Source organism: Egretta garzetta, unplaced genomic scaffold (genome assembly GCF_000687185.1).
Source record: "Egretta garzetta isolate BGI_Z169 unplaced genomic scaffold, ASM68718v1 scaffold190, whole genome shotgun sequence".
Classification (NCBI taxonomy): Eukaryota; Metazoa; Chordata; class Aves; order Pelecaniformes; family Ardeidae; genus Egretta; species Egretta garzetta.
The window spans coordinates 2,966,302-2,987,123 of record NW_009258272.1 but is presented as its reverse complement, the minus strand read 5'-3'; the positions used below and the strand labels follow the sequence as shown (position 1 = coordinate 2,987,123).

Here is a 20,822-nt window from a genome sequence, read left to right as displayed (position 1 = left end):
TCATCCCAGTAAAGCCTCTTGGATTTCTCTAATTATTACTTCATCGGAGGATCGTGAACCTTGCTGGAAATGAGTGATCGAGTGAAACACCTTCCTCCCTCGCCTCTCATCCCTTCCCCTCCCCCAGGACACAGCCTGTGCTGATGTTTAAGCAGATTGAGAATGCAGGTCATCCTTCTCCTGTGCCATTGTCTCACTGCTTTGTCCTATATATATTTTATTGTTCCTTTATGATGGCTATTAAGGGCCTTTGTCGCCTTCTGGGCTTCCGTGAAGAATATTTATGGCTTTTACAACATGCTCAGGGATAGACCATCAATAATTATTGAGGAAATCCAGAGATGTCATATTAAAGCAGCTTTTTGCATACGCAGAGGGATTTGTAGCTATTTTCAAGCTGGTGGTGCCTGTCTCTCTGCTGTGCATGTTTGGTGAGGGGAGGCTCACTGCTCAGGGGCCTTAGGAGAGGCAGGAGAACTTGTGAACTGTCCTTACTGGGGTAGGACTGCATTTGGGGCTGGAATTTGAGCAGGATCCCAACCAAGGCCATCTCCTTTTGCTTGCGTCTCAGGGAAGATGTGGTAAGGTTTTAAATTAGCCAGCAAATTCACACTTCTCTTTAGAAGAAATTCATATTTTTTTTGTTCCTCTTTAGTTCCTTAGGGCATGGACTTGCAGACATCAGAGCATCCTGTAACACTATTACTATATTGAACCGCCAACTTACACGCACGCAAGCAACTCTCTGAACAGCCTTCGGTGACCTGCATCTTCCCAGAAAAGCGTATTACTTGACCTGTGCAAAACTGGCATTGTTGTTTGTATCGCGGCAGCATGCAGAGGTCCCATCTGGGACCAAGCTTTACTGGGCTGGGAACTCTGCAGGCACATGTGAAGAAACACTCTGTGTTTTCAAGAGCTTTTCATCTGATGGGAAGAGTACCAGAAAAATGGTTAAAGTGCTAGCAATGAGTTCTTCAGCACAGCTTTTCTGGGTGACTTTGCTCAACATATTTATGCCTTCTGTAATCTGCACAATAGAGAAATAGTAATTTTCTACTTCTCCGGGGCATTGTAGTTGTGAAGTTGTATGGCGTTCAGAGGACACAAGATGTATTCTTGTTGCCAAATCATGTTTGGGAAAAGCAGATGAAATGAAAAATGGGTATTTATGGGAAGTTATCCAGCAAAATGATTTCTCCATTTTGAATGAAAAAGAAATTTGAAATATCAGAAATGTTTATGAGAAGTTCAGAAAGGGGTTAGAAAGATAATGGTAATGGGGAAGATTTTATTAGAAATAAAGTTATTTTGCTGCACCAAAAATTTACATTTTTAATCAGTGTTTGTAATGTTTTTTTTTTAATTGATCTTTCAGAACATTTTTTATTTGTTCATCAGAAAATTTAAGAACTTTAAAAAAAAATATGTATTTTAAAATTCTGTGTTCTTTCGAGCTAAGAAATCTGTCAAAGCCTATTGCACATGGTTTGCATGAATCCCAGTCAGTGCTTTATCCTAACACTAGCCATCCTTTGCCATTTTGTCCTCTCAGAGATATTCTTTTAGACATGAAAGTCTTTTAAGCCCAGAGGTCCACTGGTAGCCCAAATTCTGACCAGAAGGTGCTACACTGAGGCTTTCTGTTTCTTCGCTTCCACGTGTTTCTGTCTCATCTTGGGATGATCTCTAGGTGCTTCATATGTATCCCACACCAGAGGGAGAGAACGTTTATTGATTTATTTTTTCCTTTTTAGCTTTTGTTTCCTTTCACCTACCTCCACAAGTGATGACTGCACTAATTTGTTCACAGGCCATTAACTTTTGAGTGCTGCAAGAACTCATCCCGGCCCTTGCACGAAGCTGCCGGGTTGTAATTCTCTCTCTTGCTCCCACCTTATCTCCCACATGGTTGATGTGGCTTCTGTTTTACTTTCAGACGATGACTGCACCGACTCCTTCACACCCAACCAAGTGGCCAGGATGCACTGCTACTTGGACCTCGTCTATCAGAGCTGGCAGCCCGCGAAGAAACCGGCTCCTATTGCAATTGCCCCCCAGATCGTGGCTCGGACCTCCACCTCTGTCACCCTGGAGTGGTTTCCACCCATTGATGGCCACTTCTTTGAAAGGTGATCAGGCGCTGCTTTGTACTCTTGAGCTGAATTGAATGGAAAGGGGAGAAATAGGGGAACGACCCGGGGCCTCACTCCAGGAGCTCAGCTTTAATACGTGCTACACTCAGTCTGAGTTAAGGCTCTTTCCTAAATTGGTTCATACTGAGGAGGTTATTGATCTGTTTTCTGCTCTTCCTTTCTCAGCCTGTAGCGCTCTGTTGAGGGCCATTGATTTGCCATGTAAAGGGCAAATCTTTTTCCGTATGTTATGGCAGGAATTTTCAATCAACGATTCTGGCTCTGTGATCCCTGCTGTTATTGCTCTGGGCTTCACCTCTGCCTGGATGTTCCCCCTCCTCCTCTTGCACGTTTCTTTTGCAAGGACAAGGTGAATCTTGTTTCTACTCCTGTGACAACACTGAGCTCCTGGGAATGGAGTCTCACAGGGCAAGGAGGTGGCAGGGCTGAGGAGAGGAACAAATGCTGCTTCCTTCCCTGGGCTGCAGGTCTGAGATGGGAGCTGAGTGAGGCAAAGACCCCTGAGTATCAGGCAAGTGTCATCTTGCTGCACCCCAAGTAGAGCCCGTGTATATGTGTGTGTTTGTGTCTGATAGGCATGCAGCTATGTGTTACCAATAAAAATGAAATGAATGCAGGGCTCTGGACAAGAGTTGCACCACATTGCAGTTCATAGCTGGAGCAGCTCTACCCAGGATGACCCGAGCAACTGGGTAGTTCACCTAAATACTCTTATGCAGGGGTTGGATGGGCTGCAGGAGCTATGTGAGTCCTAGCAGAGAACTTCCCAAATGATTGACCTTCTTGCATTACCGTTAACTCACCTTCCCTGTTTGCATTTCTTTGCTGCTTTTTGTTTTGTTATTTTATAGAGAACAAACTCGGTGTGTCCTTCAGGACCATAGCAGTATGTGTATCACAGGAGGCCGAATTTACAAGCGTATTAGCACCCAAAGAGCTGCCTCAGCACTGCTGCTTTGTTCAGTGAGAGCACCTTGAAAGCCACTGCCTCCATCAGGGATGAAACTCCTTCCAGCACTGCTAGGACACTGTGGCCATTTCGGTGGCCAGTTTGCACTTTATCTGAGCAGGCAGATAGCTGTTATTTTCTGCTCAGATGAGATTTTCCACCTTTATTGCAGGTTAATATGAGGACAATCAAATCATATTAGGAGTTGATAAAGAGAGATCTTGTGCTCTTAACTGTATTTGTTTTAATTGCAGTATGCAGCTGGACCCTTTTATTCCCTACGTGTGAAAAGGACTTCCGTGAAGTTCTGAAAATTAATTCAGAATTTTTTAGCCCGTAATCATTTTTAGGTAAATTAAGTTTCTCAGATTTAATTTAGATTTCAGAAGATACTTATTGTGTGTTAAATAAATACCATCTGCCTCTTAGAACACATTGATGCAGAGTTAATTGTTATGTAACCAAAGATGTCTTTATTACATATTTCTTATAACTCAATCAATATGTTCTTAATAACCCCTAGTTAGATGGTTCTTAAATAACATACAGTGGATAGCCTGCTAAATCTAAAATTTCATAACAGAGTTATCATGTGTTAAATAAATAGTGACTTTCTAGAAAAAAAAATCCTTTGGGTTTTCAAATCTGTGTGCTCAGTATTACTGAAAAGATTTAAAGCGACAGCCTCAAATACTTTGAGTCCAACTCCTTGTTAAAATGAGATTCCCAATGCTAAGATAAAGAAATGTTGCTGTGACCATTTAAAAATGTCACTGAAATATATAAATGAGCCTGTCAAAAACATGCCTAAATTTCTGATATATTAATCAAAACAAGGACGATAGTAGTATTACAGCGACTAATCCTGGAAAAGCTCACGTGCTGAACTTCCAGTACCGATGTGTCCAGCTCTGCTCGGTTAGAGATACATGCCTGTATCAATTTGTAAAATTGGGTCACTGTGCAAGACAAGTAGGAGGTAAAATTGGCCAAGTATAATCTTATCTGTGTGTGGGAATACTGTAAATCTTTGCAGATATTTTTACACAAAGTGCACACCATGGCCCAAATTTTACTTGCCTCACTTGAATGAATAAACTCATTCACTTCAATGGGACTATTCATGTAAAAAACAGAAGACTGATACTCAACTGCTGAGCGCCTTGGGCCTGGTTTCTAATGCACAGAGGCCCCTTCCATGCTGTTTTGACAGTGTAAAAAGGCCTTAAAAGGATGAATGGCTCTGGCTACATTAGCAAGTATTGTGGCCCAATATAAGTATATCTCTAGCGCAAAACAGTTGTCATGAAGACCAGAGGTCAACGCTGTAGGGGTCTGGGGGGGTCGTTTCAGCCTTGCTCTAGCCTGGCCCCATGGCATCGGCAGTTAGAGCACATCAGGGGTGGTCCTGGAGCACATCTCCAGTCTGGTTTCGGGCAAAACTGCAGGGTCCAGTTTCCATGCTCCAGGACTGCTGAGTGCTGTAAGTGGGGAAGATGAAGAGTTTCACTTCAAAAGCTCGCTCCTGATCCAAATTACGCTGCTACTGTAGGCGCACTCAGTGTAACTCAAGTTCCTTTTATGTCCCTTTTATTCTCTAGAGCTGTGCATAGGCAGTGACTTCTGCTTAATGAAAGTCAGGAAGGGAAAATTTAGCCTTGTGTTTAAAAATGTAATGCTGGGCTGGATGTATCTGTGGGTGAGGTCCTGACGGGTCGAAGGGAGATGAAGCCTGGAAGTAAAGACCACGTGCCTTTTCCCTGCTTAGATGCAACTTTGTCAGAGGTGCCACAGTATTAGGTGCTTCTCTCTTAGGGCCTCAGTTCTAAGAGTTACGTGATTAATTTTGTGGATGTGGGGACAGAGAGCAATGCTTACATATAGTGCTTGTAAATTTGGGGCTGGCTGTCCTGATTCCTCACACCTTGGCAAGAGTAGCTACATGAGCTGCGTGCAGAAGTAAAATCTTCTTCCTGAGAGACCCTCCTTACCTGTTTAGTGTTCAATTGATGTCTGGTGTATTACTCTAGAGTCGTTTACCTGCACATAAATTTGCCAACATGTGTTTGACCCTAAACTCCAGCAGCTGGTTGAGCTTCTAAACATCTCTAATAATCAAATATATCAAGAACGAGCATTTCGTCTTGTAGCTACTATACACGGGACTGGAATACTTACCATTCTCCATCCTCCCATTAAAAAAAAAAAAAAAACCATGAAAAATGTCACATGCGCATATAATAATATGTAATAATAAAATAATAATAGAGCCAACAAAACAAGTGAAAACAAGTGAGAAAAAGAAAACTCTATTCATTTCCTGACTGCAGCTATTAGATGCGTTCATCTGCCGTCGCTAAGCATCCATTCATGCGCCTCCTGTTTGATATGCGTAGGCAGGATGTAAACAGTTATTGTAATAGGGCTCTGCAGCAAATTCTGCTTGGACAGAAAACTTTGAATGCATCTGCTCTTCCAAGTTTTCATTGAGGTGACTGCATTAATTTCCATGAATCTGATGCTATCTCATTCTTAGCAAGCAAATATTTTGGTCAGTATGGTGTCCCAGATCTAGATGGCTGGGCTTGATAATCGCGTGCTTAAGCCTTGCTGGAAACTTTCAGTGCCTTAGAGGGGAGAACACCAATTCTGAATTTCAAGTAAGCAGATACAATTTAGTCTGAAAACAGGCGCTCCATACTGGAAGGAATGACAGCTTTTTACTGGTTTTGAGTTGCCCACTGAACTGGTGTTGGCTCTGAAGAGAATTGTCTGTTTTTCACTAGTAATCTTTAGATTTTGAATCCACTTCAGTGAAATATCATGCTGTAGGAATGAATTCCTCCCGCTCTCTGAACTTCATAAGCTGGAATTTCCCCAGTACTTGGCTTATTAGAAAACAGAGCTAAGTCTAGATTTTCCATTACCTTGCACTTTGGGGAGTCATGTGCACCGGTGTATAAGGTGTCAGATATGCTATCGTTCCTAATTAATAGTGTTTTGAACCAATTTATGCTCATTTTGTCTGGATGTCAGGGGCTGCATAAGGTGTAAGGTTCTGGCTTAGATTTTCATAAGCCTGTAAATGCAATTCCATAATTAGTTTTGACATTCATGGCTGTTTGTAGGATTTGTATGCAAGCGTCTGCAGACCAAAAACTTTAACCCAGGAGTCATCCCCTGTGTAACTCCTTTCAGCCAGTGGAGTTACATCAGGGTTGAGTTTGGCTCCCAAATTGGAAAAGTAAAAAGAGAAAGTTTGCTCATAGCCTTTCCCACATGACGCTCCTTGTGATTTCTCTTACCTCCAAGTCCTTGCTGGTAAAAGGAAATGTTTGTCCATAAGCCTACAGTTTTTTCCACCATGGCAGCCTGTGATGAAATTGTATAGCTGCTAATTTGAGTAAGAAGCAGTCCTAATTGTGGAAACTTGGCTTTCAAAGCCCTGTCCTCATCCAGGACCAAGCGCTAATGCAGGAGTCTCTTGGTAGAGAAACTGAACGATTATTATTGCAGGGACGATCTATCCTGACTGTTGATGCATGTGTCTGAAAAACAACTGCACAGTAATAATTCTACATTCTGATTTCTCAGTACCTTTTATTCTGGATTCTTGATTTTTTTTGCATGTATTATTTAGGCGAGCCGAGTTAGACACTTAAACCAGTGCTAAAGAGACAGCTGAGAAATGAAACAGGGAGGCAGTGTCATACCAGTAGTGCAGGTGGGTGAAACGAGACAGAGAAGTTACTCGCAACGTGCGCAAATTTGTTCATTACCAGCGTTACAGATCACACGAGGAAGAGGAGGGCACCTCTTCCTCCCCCTTCTCTATTCCACCCCATCACCACATTTTATTCTTCAGATGTTTTCAGCAGGTGCATCCCTTTCTGCACTGTCTGCGAGTTCAATCATTCGCCGTCTCTTTGTGGAGGGGTGGCTGTGGGCCATATTGAAATTGATACAAGTTTTACCACTGATTTCAGTCGAAGTCCCCCCTGTTGACAATCCCTGCTTCTGCCCAATTAAGCCAACAGAAAGTTGACTTCCAAATAGATCCCTGTCAACAAATAGGAGATGCTAAGCTGTGGAGCAGCTGAGCGTGTGTCGTCCCTAACACCAAAGGGAAACAAGATCATCCAGTCTGGGAGGGCCAGGAGAGTAAATTTACAGTCCGGGTGTCCTTGCTGAGGATCCAAAATAACTTCTGCCTGAGGATCAGAGTGCCCTTTGCAGAGCTGTGCTGAAATAAATCGCACAATGGGAGATGGTTAGAATTTGCATAGGTGATTATGATAATTGATGACTCCATCCATCCTTACTTGGGTTCCTTACAGAGTATGCTGTGTGTTACGCACAAATTGTTTGCCTAAAACTTCTGTCCTTTCCTAGGTGCATTTAATCATTAAGGTAATTCATTTTTTCCTTTAATTTGGAGTGAGCAGAGTTCCTTACAGCAGAACAACGACTTCTGAATAATAGGCAACTTACTGGGATGAATAACTGCACGTTCTGGGTCATACCCAGTTCCAAATTTTGTGACCCCAAGGAATGTAGGGCTGAACCATGTGAGTTGCATCCTCAGCTGATATAAATCAGCTGAGCTTTATGGAAGATATTAGGGTTACTCCAATCCACATCAGCTTAAACCCTTATCTTGTGAATGTATTGGCAAAAATATTTGTGAATCGGTGTTTAACTGCGTTTTCCTCTTCAACCACTTCTGCTGATTTATTGACAGTAGCTGGTATTAGGTGTATTGCATAGGTGAAGTAACGTTGGCGCTGGGCAGTGACGTGCCTTCTTAATGCCGTGTCATGCCATCTGATGGCGTGGAGCCATAAGATGTTCCAGTTCAGAAAGATCCATCCACTGGTGCCAGAGCTGCCAGGTGTCAAATCCAGTTTCCCCTGTGAAAAGGATTAAGGGCATGTTCTTTTCTGTATGTTCATAACTCACCCCTTCTCCAGGCTTGTAATGATCTGGGCTGTACTGCACCTCCAAAAGCAGATCCTTGCATACTTAGCAAAGCCGTGCTTTGCAGAGCAGCTCTGTTTGGGGTTCTCAGAGCCTGGGACTTTGTCCTCTCCTCTAATCACTGCTAAGACCAAGGCCTTCACAATCCTGAAGATACTACAAGTTCAAGCAATAAATCCATGGTGAGAGCAGAAATAGATCTGAAATCATAGAATCTCCTGAGGCTGGTTTCTCTTCTCTAACCACTAAGTAACACGTATTTTCTTGTGTCAGGGTTTGATCCAGTTGTAGTGCAGGGGAAAAAAAAAAAGCTATAGCCAGGCATGGTTTCACAGGTTGCTGTCATTTTGTGTTGGATGGAGGACTTACGGATGCCATCTATGCAGGCTGTTAGCCCAAACTTACAGAAAGTCAGTGTCAGAAAATACTCGTCGGTGCTGTGAGAAGAGGGTTAAGTGGAACCGAGTTCTCAGTGTTATTGCTTTTAATATAGTTGAATAAGCAGCTCGTTCAGCTGTTACTAAGTTGGTGTGTTTTCCTGTTTTCCTGGCCTCCTAGAGAAGTGGGATCAGCATGTGACCTGTGTGCGGAAGGAAGAGTCCTGGTGCAGTACGCCTTCAGTGCCTCTTCCCCGATGCCCTGCGATCCCTCGGGGCACTGGAGCCCACGGGAAGCGGAAGGTGAGTCACAGGGCTGGGACAAAGACATGGCGGGGGAGAAGACGGGCCAGAGCAAAAGGAGAGCCAGAAAGACAGTGGGAAAATCGGGGGGAGAGCGACTGATTATACCTGTATGTAGCATGAACAAAACTAGAGGACAAATGAATACCCTGCGCCCTGAAGTAACGCCACTGGCTGAAATACCTGTGTTTTGGCTGCTGTGTCCTGATCCTGCCCATGAATTAAATGAATTCTGGGAGCTGAACCTGAATTTCAGAAAGTAGTGGCGTGCCAAGAAATGCTGACCATTCACATCTGCCAGACGAATTCCTCAGGGGAGCTGTTTACTCCTTCTACTCCAACTCCAAAAGTGAAGAATTGCATGTTATGTATTTGGGCCTGATTTCTGCTGCCCTTGCATTGAGTAGTAGCGGTCTGCACCAGCAGACACGCTGAAAGGAGTGGAGATTGCCCTTTGGGCAAGTACTCTGCGGCATGAACGCAGGTGACTACGTCAAGCCCAGTCTAGTACAGGGTGTTTTGCAAGTCATTCTTACTGCTTCTCTTAGAGCACGTCGGAGGGAGAATGGTCTGCAGAGCTGCTCGTACAATGCCATTAGATCTCCATCATTAACTCTCCTCCATATGTACCTTCCGTTACGTAAGTAGGTGGATGTGGCAGAGCATATTTAAGGTTATTCCAGGCAGTGGTCAGCAATCACAAATTACGGTTTGGAAAGAGCAGAATGTTATTTCAATCTGACCATCACAAGCTATTTCTTCGGGAGCAACACACTCTGGGTCCAGTCTTCAGTGTAAACACACAGGTGGGCTCACTGAACTCAAAGGCCAATCCCTGGATTTTGCAAACTCATTATGCAAATACCTCCTTACATTAAGGGCTTCTCTGTCCTGCAGCTAGAGTACGTGGGAGTTATTCCACAAGGAAGATTATTTGCAAGCTAATACGGTGCTACATGCAGTGCCGGCACCCAGGAGCCCTCCGTAGTCCTAAGGTCAGCATATGCAGCAAGCTGCGTCCCCGCTGCATGATGGGGACAAGATCTGTGGGCAAGTGTCCCCTGCCCCGCACATCTATCTCCCAGGGTGGGGGCCCAACAGAAGTTGCAATTCACTCCAACTCACCCCCCCAGCTGGGACATCCAAGGGCCAAGGCTGCCGGGCACAGCGCAGAGCGCACCTGCCCCTTGGGTGGATGTTGTTCAAGAGCTTCGACCTGGGAAGCAGCACTCCAGCTATGAGTGTGACTGGATTATCAAGTAAACAGGATTAGCGAAGTTTGGATCGCTTGCAGTAGTAGTGCAGGGTGGAAGGTGGAATTTCCACTTAGCCAAGGATTACAAGGCTTTGAAAGCTGGTTTCGTTTGGAACAAAACCTGAAACTTTTTAAATTCTCCATGAAGGAAAATTAAAAACAAAAAGTGTTTGAGGCTGGCCAAAATGTTTTGTTTAGCTCATATAATTCCTCTTTCATGAAATTCAGTTAAATTATGACCTTTGAAAAGATCCTCTTTCAGTATATAATCTAGGGCAAAAGCTACTTTTAATATCAAAATGAAAAAGTGTTTCAAAGTGCAAAAGTGAAATGATTTCTTCCGAAAATGTCAAAACACAATGTTCCAATATTGTTAGAACCTTCTTCCCATTTTCTCTTCCAGAATAAAATTTTGGCTAAATAACCCCAATTTTGCAAAGTGTTTTGATTTTGAAAGAACTGCGTATTCCATTGAGATACGCAGTTCTGTCAAAATTTCTCCAACGAGCTCTGATTTGAAAACTTCTAGATCTCACACGTCTTGCCAGCGGCATCATTCCTAGAGAAACTAAGCTACTCTAAGATTTATTACTCAGCTGTATTTTGCATTTAATTTCCTCTTCTACAGTGTGTGCCTGCATGTTCTTAACTATGAAGGGTGCAGTCTGATCCTTATCTGTCTCATTCAATTGCTGTTGTGCCATTGCTCTGGAAGGAAAATTTGGGAATCCTATCCTCTTGCTACATTAATAAGTTCTCTTTAGGGTAGAAACTATACCAAGTGTATGGCATTTGTTGCTCCGTAATTTTCTGTCATCACTACCCCACTCCCTGACATTCAGGATCTCTGCCTATTTGCACTTGGTCTGAGTTACAAATAGCACAGTTAGATCATTGTCTGGCTTCTTTAATTGTCTATCTGTGAGTACTCAAGCATGCAAGCTTTAAATTCACTTTCTGCAAGCGTTCATGTGAGTAAATCTCCACTGCTTGAATGTTCATGGAAAGTGAATGCAGAAGAGGCATAAGCATGGCCAAAATGAACTCATTTTAAAATTTGAGACGACACTCATGGAAAATGTTTCGTAGTACTCATCCAGCTTCTTACCAGAAAACCACATTTTTCACATGTCTGTGAAGCAGCTCTGAACCCGGTTGGTGTGAGTTCATTTTCCTGAGGTCTCACAGCGTTGTCACCCTGCACAGTTACCCCAGGTGGCTGACACCAGCTGCAGTCCGGACAACATGAGCTGTGTGCCCATTGCAAAACTCTGCCATGGGGTCTGTGTCCTTCCTAGTGCCCTGCTTGTGCCCGAGCATCATGGGGTCCAACCACTGGATATCTCACAGCTGAGATATTTTGTGATTCTTTCCCAGCCAGTTGTGCCCCTTGCACGAACGACTCTTTGCTCCTCAGCAGCAGTTGTGGGAAGGCACTGGAGATCAGGCAGTTCCGATTTACTCTTTACCTTCACTGTAGAGCAAGAAAGCTTTAACCTACCTGGATTCTCACCAGCAGCACCAGCTAGATAAACAAACCTTACAGCACCTCCACAACTCGGTCAAAGGGGTTTTTTATATATGAAGGGTGATTTTGGCTCAAACCCAAGTAAGTACCTTTGCTTACTGTGCAATATCTGCATATATCAGCCAATTCCTACTGCCTGGCTCACCATTCACTAAAAGAAGTTGGAGAATATCGTAAAATATCTTTTTGCCCTAGGCTGCCCTAGTGCCCTGCCTTTCCAAGTGGCCAGTATTTCACTCAAGAGCTATTTGTTCTGTATTTGCAAGTGGAATTGTCTCAGCTGGAAGTCCCACTGGATGGTCCCTTTCTCTTGACCACATAAGGAATGTTCCAGGTGGGTTGTAGTTGTGACAGCAGCTGCATCCCAAGAGGCTGCTGATCCCAGCTGGCCTCCCTGTACAAGTGCGTCTGGTTTCCATCCATGTGCCGGGCCAATGGAAGGACATTCATCCCATCCCCTTCACTTAACCATGACACACCAGGCTGTGGCTGTGGTGGACGTTTTGGGGGAAGCTTCCCTCCCAGCCTACCATCCTTGCTCTCTAACCAGGAGATGGATTTGCCTTCTCCTCACAAACATCACATTTTGTTTGTGTTAGGCAAGGCATGACGTTGTATGAGGTGCTGACTGATCTTGCTGATGATCTCATAAGCTAAAGGATTTTCAGAACCTGAGTGTGCAGGGGCAGAATAACTACTACACCATTTCTTTTTATATAAAAACATTTGTAATTTTCATAGAATTTACCCATCTCTAGAAATCTAGAGTTACACTAAATAAGGTTTCCATCCTCTTCCTGATAAAATGAGGGTTTCTTACCCAGGTCTAAGCATTTGATGTTTAAGAAAGGGTCAGTCTCTCTCAACTTCATTGAGGTTTTTAGTCTATAGATGACTACAGTCAAGTTCCCATTTTAGGGTAATGATCTGCATTAAATTCCCTGGAGGTGGAGTCCAATTTGCGTAACTCTGGGGATCACACCCTGATCTACCAAAACATGTGGGTCTATTCGCTATTTAAGTCTTACAGAGGCCTTGAACTGGCAGAAGGGAATTTGCAGGAACCCAAGTGGAGACCACTTTTGAAAATGAACCCTTAATCCACTCCATTTTCCTATCTGCGAGATGGCAGCGATAAGACGCACAGATCTTTCCAAAGCCCTCTGAGATACTAGGGTTAAAAAACACCTTCTTGAGTCAGGAGCTTGCTGTGAGTCTGCGAGAAAGTCATTGGAGAGCCCAGCCAAACACACGCGGACGGCAGCAAATGTTGCGATAACGTGAGTCGAATGGGGTATTCGCTGCTCAGCGTGATCATACACAGTGCTTGCAAGCTTGCCAGGGGGAAAAAACTTGAGTGTGTTAAATGGAACTCTGGATTTCTTCAAAATATATCGCTGCTGTGGTCTCTCCAGATGCTGAGGTTAGTGGCAGTCCCGCTACTCTGTGGCATGCGAGGAGGAAAGGAGGGCTGCAGGGTATGTGCGGGCGAGGGAGGAGCGTTAAAATTTGTGCGTCGGTAGGACGGTTGCGTTGGATTGCGAGGAGGACTGCCTGAGATAGCAGGAAATCTATTCTGCATCTGGGTTCATTCGGTATGAACAGGAGAATTCCCTGTGCTGTTTATCCTTGACAAAAGAGGCACATTTCTAACGCTTCATTGGATCACAGACAATAAGAATAACCTTCACACATTGCCCTTTTCTCTTTAAATTAGTAGTGATGTCCTGTTTGTTCATGTTTGCCCAGTGCTTTATCTTGCTTTCTTCCTCAGTTGCAAACAGCTGTGCTCTTTTTTTTCTCTGCCTTCTCCATTTCTCTCCTCTCGTTACCTTTCTTTATCTTTACTTTTCCCTTTCTTCTTTTCTGTACTTTGCCTTCTCCCTGTCCTGCTTGCTCCCTTTTTGTGTGATTATTTGGGAAAGAAGAGGGAATTTATAGCTCTCACTGGATTCTGTTACCAACTGTTCCACCCATCTGACCTCTCTGGATCTTGCAGTCCATGACTCTGTGCCAAATTGTAATGTTACCATAGTATTTGGGAACCCAGCAAGCATTGTGGCTTTCATTAGTTTTTAGTAATACCTCCCATGTAGTCGAACATAGCCAACGGTGAGAAATGTAAAAGTACAAGTGCCTGTTGTTTCATCACAACGAGAGCGAAGAGACAGCTCAGACCTGTGCTCCGTGTGCCTCCAAAAAAAGGGGTCTTACACAACGTGCTAGATTAGCCTGTAAATGGCATAGGAGTTACCCCTCGACAGCACAGTGCAACAGCTTCTTGGAATCAACAAAAGATCTTTTCTTGTCTTTGTTAAAGAGAAAAAGGTTGTGGTTTAGAGTGAGAGGCAAAGGAATAAGTAGGAGCACAGAGGTGAACTGAAGGCAGAGTGACTCTGTTTATCAGGTAAAGTACCAAGCAGAAGGGGTAGAAAATATCATTGTTTGGCACAGGGGAAGGCACTAGAAATAGGAAAAACAGGACCAGATGTACTGGCACAGTGTGTGTTGTGTGGTGTCCAGTCCAGCTGGGCACTTAAACTGGTTTTGCATCTCTCACCTGGCCAGGACATGTTGGCTTTATATTCCTCCTCTCTGAGCTGGCCATGCCTGTTCTGTTCAAGTAAATAATTTGTTTCCTGGGCAGATATGCTCTCCTGCCACCAGTTTGTTTTTCAAGACTGATGCCAGTGATAGTTCATGCTCTCTAACTTATTTTGTGCTATCTTTGCTTCCTTCTTTCTTTCCAGGGCACCCTGATGTTGAGCAGCCTTGTAAATCCAGTGTCAGAACATGGAGTCCCAACTCGGCCGTCAACCAACACACGGTGCCCCCAGCCTGTCCTGAGCCTCAGGGCTGCTACCTGCAGCTGGAGTTCCGTTATCCCCTGACTCCAGAGTCCCTCACAGTCTGGGTGACATTTGTCTCCCCGGACTGGGACTCTAGCGGAGCAGTGAATGACATCAAGTTGCTCACCGTCAGTGGGAAGAACATTTCTCTTGGGCCGCAGAATGTCTTCTGTGACATCCCCTTGACCATAAAGCTGGATGCAGGACAAGTGGGCGAGGAGGTGTACGGGATCCAGATCTACACTCTGGATGAGCACCTGGAAATTGATGCTGCCATGTTGAGCTCTGTCCCCCACAGCACACTGTGCGCGGACTGCAAACCCATCCAGTACAAAGTGGTTCGGGACCCTCCTTTCCAGTCTGGATCTCCAGTTGTCATCTCAAACCTCAGCAGGAGATATGTCGACACGTAAGTACTGCTTTCCAGAGAGCTGAATGGACGTGTTCAGAGAAAATCAATAACCTGTTCTTCCCATCCTGTTAACGTCCAGCATCACAATTTGTTTGTTAGGATTTGGAACTAGATAGACGTACCGAGTGTCACCAAAGGGAGGATATTCTCATAGTTTCTCTCTGGAACCAGGAGCATCACACTCAGACAAATAGCCTGAGATTTCACGCATAGCTTTTGAGACATTTCTGGGCTAGTTGTGCATAGATGTGAAATTCAGACTTTGCATAACCAGGAAGGATATTGCAAACTACCCGAGTTAAATGCTTAAGATAACCTAAATGAGGACCTCTGGAGTAACATGGTCGTAATTTCCTTAGAGATCTTTTGAAAGTAATATTTTGATGGAAGAGACAGAATGGCTTTCAGTGCTGGAACACCAATTAACTGCTAAAGAAAGAATGCAAAAAATACCCTTGCATGTTGAGGTATATAAATGTATTTCGGCCACTTTCATTTTCTGCTTTCATGTGTCACTAAAATTGTGTTGGAGGAGGATTGTTCCAACATAGTAATGCACTAGTTTGTTGTAGGGACTGAGTTTCATCCCAGATGCAATTATGCTCATCTAGTCAAGGAACATAAGATTGTTGAGGAAAGCCCAACTTCAAAATATGTCACGGTATCAAGGAGATCCATGATCTACCCATAGGCATTCTACAGCAGCAAGAAAAACATCATTTGCATAACATGATTCCCTGGAAATGATTCACTCATCTGTGGGAACAACATGAAGCTCTTTTGAAAAATGAACACCAGATAAAAGGAAACCTGCTAAGAAAACTGCACTCTAATTTAGAAAAGATGATCTAATTAGTACAGCTAATATCAAGGAAGCATACATCATTATGGTCTTCTAAAGCATATTTAAATATAATAAAAATGATTAATTAACATTTCAGTAATCATGAGCTACCTTCCCTTTCATGGCCCAATTATACAGCTCAGAAGATGCAAACTGTCCCTACAGATTTAAAAATTCAAGGTAACTAACTAACAATAGCGAATATAAAAACAAGACCCAGGACATCACTGGGGTTACTCATGTGCTGAAAGTTAAGCATGTGCTTAAGTGCTTTCTTGGGTTGTAGCCTTGTTCCGACAATTGCTGGCACTTAACATGAGATGAATATTGGCATATTGGAAACATGGAAAAGGGTGAATTTTCCCATGGTTTTGCTGTGAAAGCATCTTTGCCTGAAACCTGGCCCACTCTCATTGGAAAATGGGACTGGTTTGGTTTGAAATATTTGCATACCTTAGCACAAGTTCCCACAGAAACAGGTCCAGTTTTGAGTTCATAACAAAACGTGAAAAAAAAAACCAAACCCCAAAACATAACTTATATTCTGAGCTCTATTCCCTTGTCTGTTATTATGACTTTGTGGGTGACTTCTAGCTCACAGCCAGCTGTGGTGAAAGGGTGCTCTAATAATTAAATCAGTACCCAGGGATTAATGACAATTTTCCTGTGCGTCATTGAATAAATCACACGGGGTAACGTTACTGTACTGTCTGTGTGTCTCACCTAGTTACCTCGCCAGCTAAAAATCAGACATAAAATTTACGTTAGTCTTTCTGGGCCCTACCTGTGGTTGCAGAGAGAAACGGGTGCTCCTGGAGGCTGGCACAGCCCTAACCGAACCCTGTAGTCTAGCCTGGCCTCGGGTTGTCTGTGTCTTTCCAGGGAGCAGAGGGAAAACCCTGCCGGTGAGTTTCGATGAGATGCTTGGAAAACTAAAATGAAGTTTTTAGTCGCTGGGTGAGGAATCAAAGATGCAGATCCTTAAGCACTTGTAGCTGGTTTTGATTCAAGACTTCCGCATGGGTTTGAAATCTTGAAAAGTGGGGTGATTTTTTTATTGTCATGTGCTTAAGTGCACAGCACTGGTCTGTATCCTCTGGTTGGGAAGGGGGGTGTCACGCAGCTTTGTAGCCTGGTGCTGTGTACAGGCTGCTGCTGGGCCATACCCTGAGACACAGCAACCTCACTGAAACTCTGCATGGGGTTGTGGTTATGTGGTAGAGGCAAAGGCAAGATGAATTTTCCACTAGCACCTTGGGCAAAGAGTAGCCACAGTCCTTATGGTCTGTAAGCAGGAAGGAGGGAAGGTGCATCAGGGAAGTCAGGGACAGAGGTGCTGGGCTATTCTCCTACATATGTGTGTGTGTGTATATATAAAAATGTAGAGGTAAATGCAATCTCTCTTTGCATCTGCCTGCTTGTCTTATTCTGTACAGCTGGAGTTCAGCATATCGGTGCAACCAGACTTTGCAGCCCCTTTATGTCTGTAAGCCCTAAGCCAGTTACCCCTCCTTTATGCTTTTCCATATTTTCCATATTAAATAAAACGACACCCCCACACGTTCTATGGAAGGTTATTTTGAAGGCAGTCACATATCTTTACTCTTGCCTCCTCTGACCTTGATCTTCACTTTCTCTTTTTCTCCCAAAGAAAATATTTGCTTGCACTATTATCTGTGAGCAAGATCCTTTCCCCAGGTGTAGCAATGCTGGAAGAAAAATTAATTTCTCCTCCCTTCTTCCCGTCAAAGAGAGGGAACTTCTCTTTAAGCTGAGAGGAGAGACAGCCTTTAATGGATAGCCCTTGCCTAGTCAGCACTGGGTGCTCCACAGAGGAGAGTAAATAACTAGAACAGTGGAAACCTTTTATTAAGAAATGCAAAATAATGCCAGACCTTCTGTTCTCAAGCTGAATTTTAATCTCAGCTCTTGGCTCAAGCTGAGGCTAACAGTCATTTCTAAGGGACAGGACCTTATCCTTGGATTTTACAGAAACCAGGCAAGATACACTCAATTCCACTGAGTATGATCAGCCCGAATTGCTGGTATCTGTGATACAAAATGAGAGTTAGAGCCTAGGAAGAGAGCAGGAAGCTAAATAAATCAGTGGGGAAAAAAAAGAGGTCAGGCCAGGTGCAGCACGGAATTCACGCTGCAGCGAGTGATAAGGAAGGAGCCTCATCTGCAAGTCTCCAAGTCTCAGCTCACAATTTAATCCAAAGTTCGGGTTGTGTTCATATGTAGAGGGTTTCACTCCGGCTGTTCTCTAGAAATAACGTGCAAGGTGGTCACAACAACGAACGTGGTAATTGCTTTGCCCTCATTCTGCCCTTACTGTAGCGCTTTTACGCTCACATCGTTGCAGTTGGAAAGCAATCGTTGCTCTTGCATCCATTTGTAGCAACCACTGATTTTTTAAGAGCTCACTGCGAAGTGAGTGCCCATGATTTCAATTGATAATAAGTGATGAGATGCTCTCCTGAGGATGTCACAGGTACAGCTAGGTGTCAGTCCCACCAGGACCGTCTGAGCCGAGCCGCCCAAGTTCCCCATTGCGCTCTGAGTAGCCAAACTTGCAAGTGGTGAGCAGCCAGCTGTGCTGGCAAGATCTACGGTCTCCCCGCTGGCAGGCCAAGCCGAGAGACACCGAGGTTAGTTTTGGAAAGTTGTCAGAATAACTGGAAAAGTTTCTAAGAATTGGAGATTTTCCCAACTTTTCTGCCACAGACTTTGTAGGAAACCTCAAAATGTGGTGGACGGCAAGGGATTGGGTCATCTTTGTGGTATTAACCTGTAGGCTTTTTTCAAGACAGTGGCATTGACTGAAATAACCTTAGAAAGAACCCCAGCACGAAGCCCTGGTGTGAGTTTTGGTTTTTGCAGTTGAGCATTGCTGAGAAGCAAGTATTCTGTCCCGTGATATATTCATCTGAGCCATTCCTGCACTGATGGGAGCTTTAGTACCTAAGTGATACCTAGAGATACTGCACCCATACTTGAAAAAGAAAGAAAAAAGAGAGACTGAGAGAGAAACTTGCATTTTCTCATGTAGGGAATATGTTTTTCTTCTCAGTTTTGGCTATTTTACACCTACGTTCTATGGCTAAAACTTTTCTGCTGCTTGACAATACTTGGAGGGGCCTGGCCATCATCTGTGTCCAGTTGTTGTTTAAGTAAGTACAATATTTAAAAATATTTTGTTAGAATCAGGAGATCCGTTCAGTGCTAAGCTTGTAAGCTCCATGTCATTTACCGTGTTTTAACTCCGCATCTGAGAGGGTGGAGTGCAGCTCTCACTCAGGCTTCTTGGAGAGGTTGCAGAATGACTGCGAAATTACCACCATCAAGGTTGCAGGTGGTTGGAGGACTGTCGCAGCATCGTTCATGGGTCCTTAGCACTTCATGTACTTTAGCATCGTACTTTATCCAAAGCAATTGTTTGTTTCAAAATTTGTATTATTGATGCATTTGTCATTTGTTACTGGTATCCAATTAGAAGGGCATAGGATAAGTGACATATCAGAACCCTCAGATGATGAGTAGTTGAAGGAGATAGGAAAACAGTTCTTACTCTCAAGGTTCCTACAAATATGAACAAGCAGAGGGGCTGAAGAATCAGCAGTAGCCATTCATAATGAGCAATAATTCATTATAGCCAATTATTGGTGTGCCTTTCAGCCTCCGAACTCAAGAGGAAGACTGCATTTACACAACACAGGCCCAGCTGAACAGAGGACTGGAAAAATATGAATATCACAGTGATGATATGTAAACCTAAGTCCCTGCTGAATGCAACACTAAAATTTCATGGCAACATCTGTCCTTATTATGGCATTCCTTCCTTCATCTTGAAGATCTATTTCTCTATTTTCTGAAGGTCTACCAGCCAGAGGAATGTATGATCTAAAGCAGCTGAAATGAATTGCCAGATCCATCTGTCATGAAGATAATTAACACCATATTTCCACCCAAACAAGATACAGATCGCTGGGTGGATGTTCCCCTGACACCAAAAGCTGAAGCCCATATTATCACCAACTTCTGCTCACCCCTCCTCCACAGTTACCATGCCAAACCTCTCTTGATATGCCAGGAAATACTGGGGAGTATCTAAGATAGGACTGAAATGTTAAGAAAGCACTTCACATGCCCAGATTTATCTGCAAGAGCTGCTAGGTTGTCCGTGCGATATCAGCATGCTACACATCTGGATTCTCAACAGGCTTTAGAACTGTATATGGTATTCCAGATGTCCCTGTGCACGAATACTTACCCAGCTACCCTGGAAATGCCTTGCCTTGATGCGTGCAAGGACCTTATATGCAATTTTTTTTTTTGTGGTTACATCCTACTGATGGTTCATACTTGTCTTGCAATTGAATAAATACAACCAACTGCTTCTTCCCCTCTCACTTGCAATGAAGAGGTCCTGGCTTATTCCGAATTTCTTGATCCTACATGCATAATATTGTCTTATACCAACATATGCACCATTTTGAGACATCTAGTCCTGTAAACAGTCATTTCTACATTATAACTCCATCCTTCTCTGCATTGATTGAGCCTATTTCCTAATTCTGCGTTGTCTGTGGATACTTGGACTTCTGGGGTTCAGGTCTGTATTTGCAGGAAATGTTTACTAGTTAACCTCAAAGTGATAACTGAAAGACAAATTTCCATTTTCATTCAAATTTCTCTTTCGATCCAACCTTTCACAGCTACAAGAAGTGCAAAATAGTGTCATCTCTTGTTGAGTCCCCGAGTATTTGATGCCTGCTGTCATGCCTAGCAGTACCAGAGACTTGGCGTTATTAAAAGCATTTGTTCTCTCGTCTGCATCTAGGAGGTTTCTTCCCCATAATTAACAATTCTCCATATTTTTTCTCTCTGCTAATATATTAGAGATCCCTATCTGCATCCATATGAAAGTTTACAGGTCATCTCCAGTAAAAACACTTGTTCCAAGCTTCAACAGGAACAGTTTTCCTCTTATTCACACTTTCTTGCTCATTTCTAAGAGCTTCCCTATCATTAGTTTCCAGTGCTGCATGGACAAAGCTATTTTGAGCTTTCCCAAGAAGCAAACACCCTTCTGTCCCACCAGGTTTCCCTTAACCCTATAATTTCCAGTTTCAGGTACAGTACTAGCCCTGCTAGTTCTTGCCTCGTTCT

General features: G+C 43.6%; 1 protein-coding gene across 1 annotated transcript in view; it reads left to right on the top strand.

Annotated features, from left to right (window-relative positions):
- The window catches only part of PAPPA (pappalysin 1), a 178,676-nt gene that overhangs the window by 60,024 nt on the left and 97,830 nt on the right, over positions 1 to 20,822 (top strand). Inside the window, exons 5-7 of the mRNA XM_009634899.2 lie at positions 1,940 to 2,132; positions 8,641 to 8,762; positions 14,296 to 14,803. Of these exons, the coding sequence (XP_009633194.1) occupies positions 1,940 to 2,132; positions 8,641 to 8,762; positions 14,296 to 14,803 (823 nt within the window). The remainder of the gene's footprint in view (positions 1 to 1,939; positions 2,133 to 8,640; positions 8,763 to 14,295; positions 14,804 to 20,822) is intronic.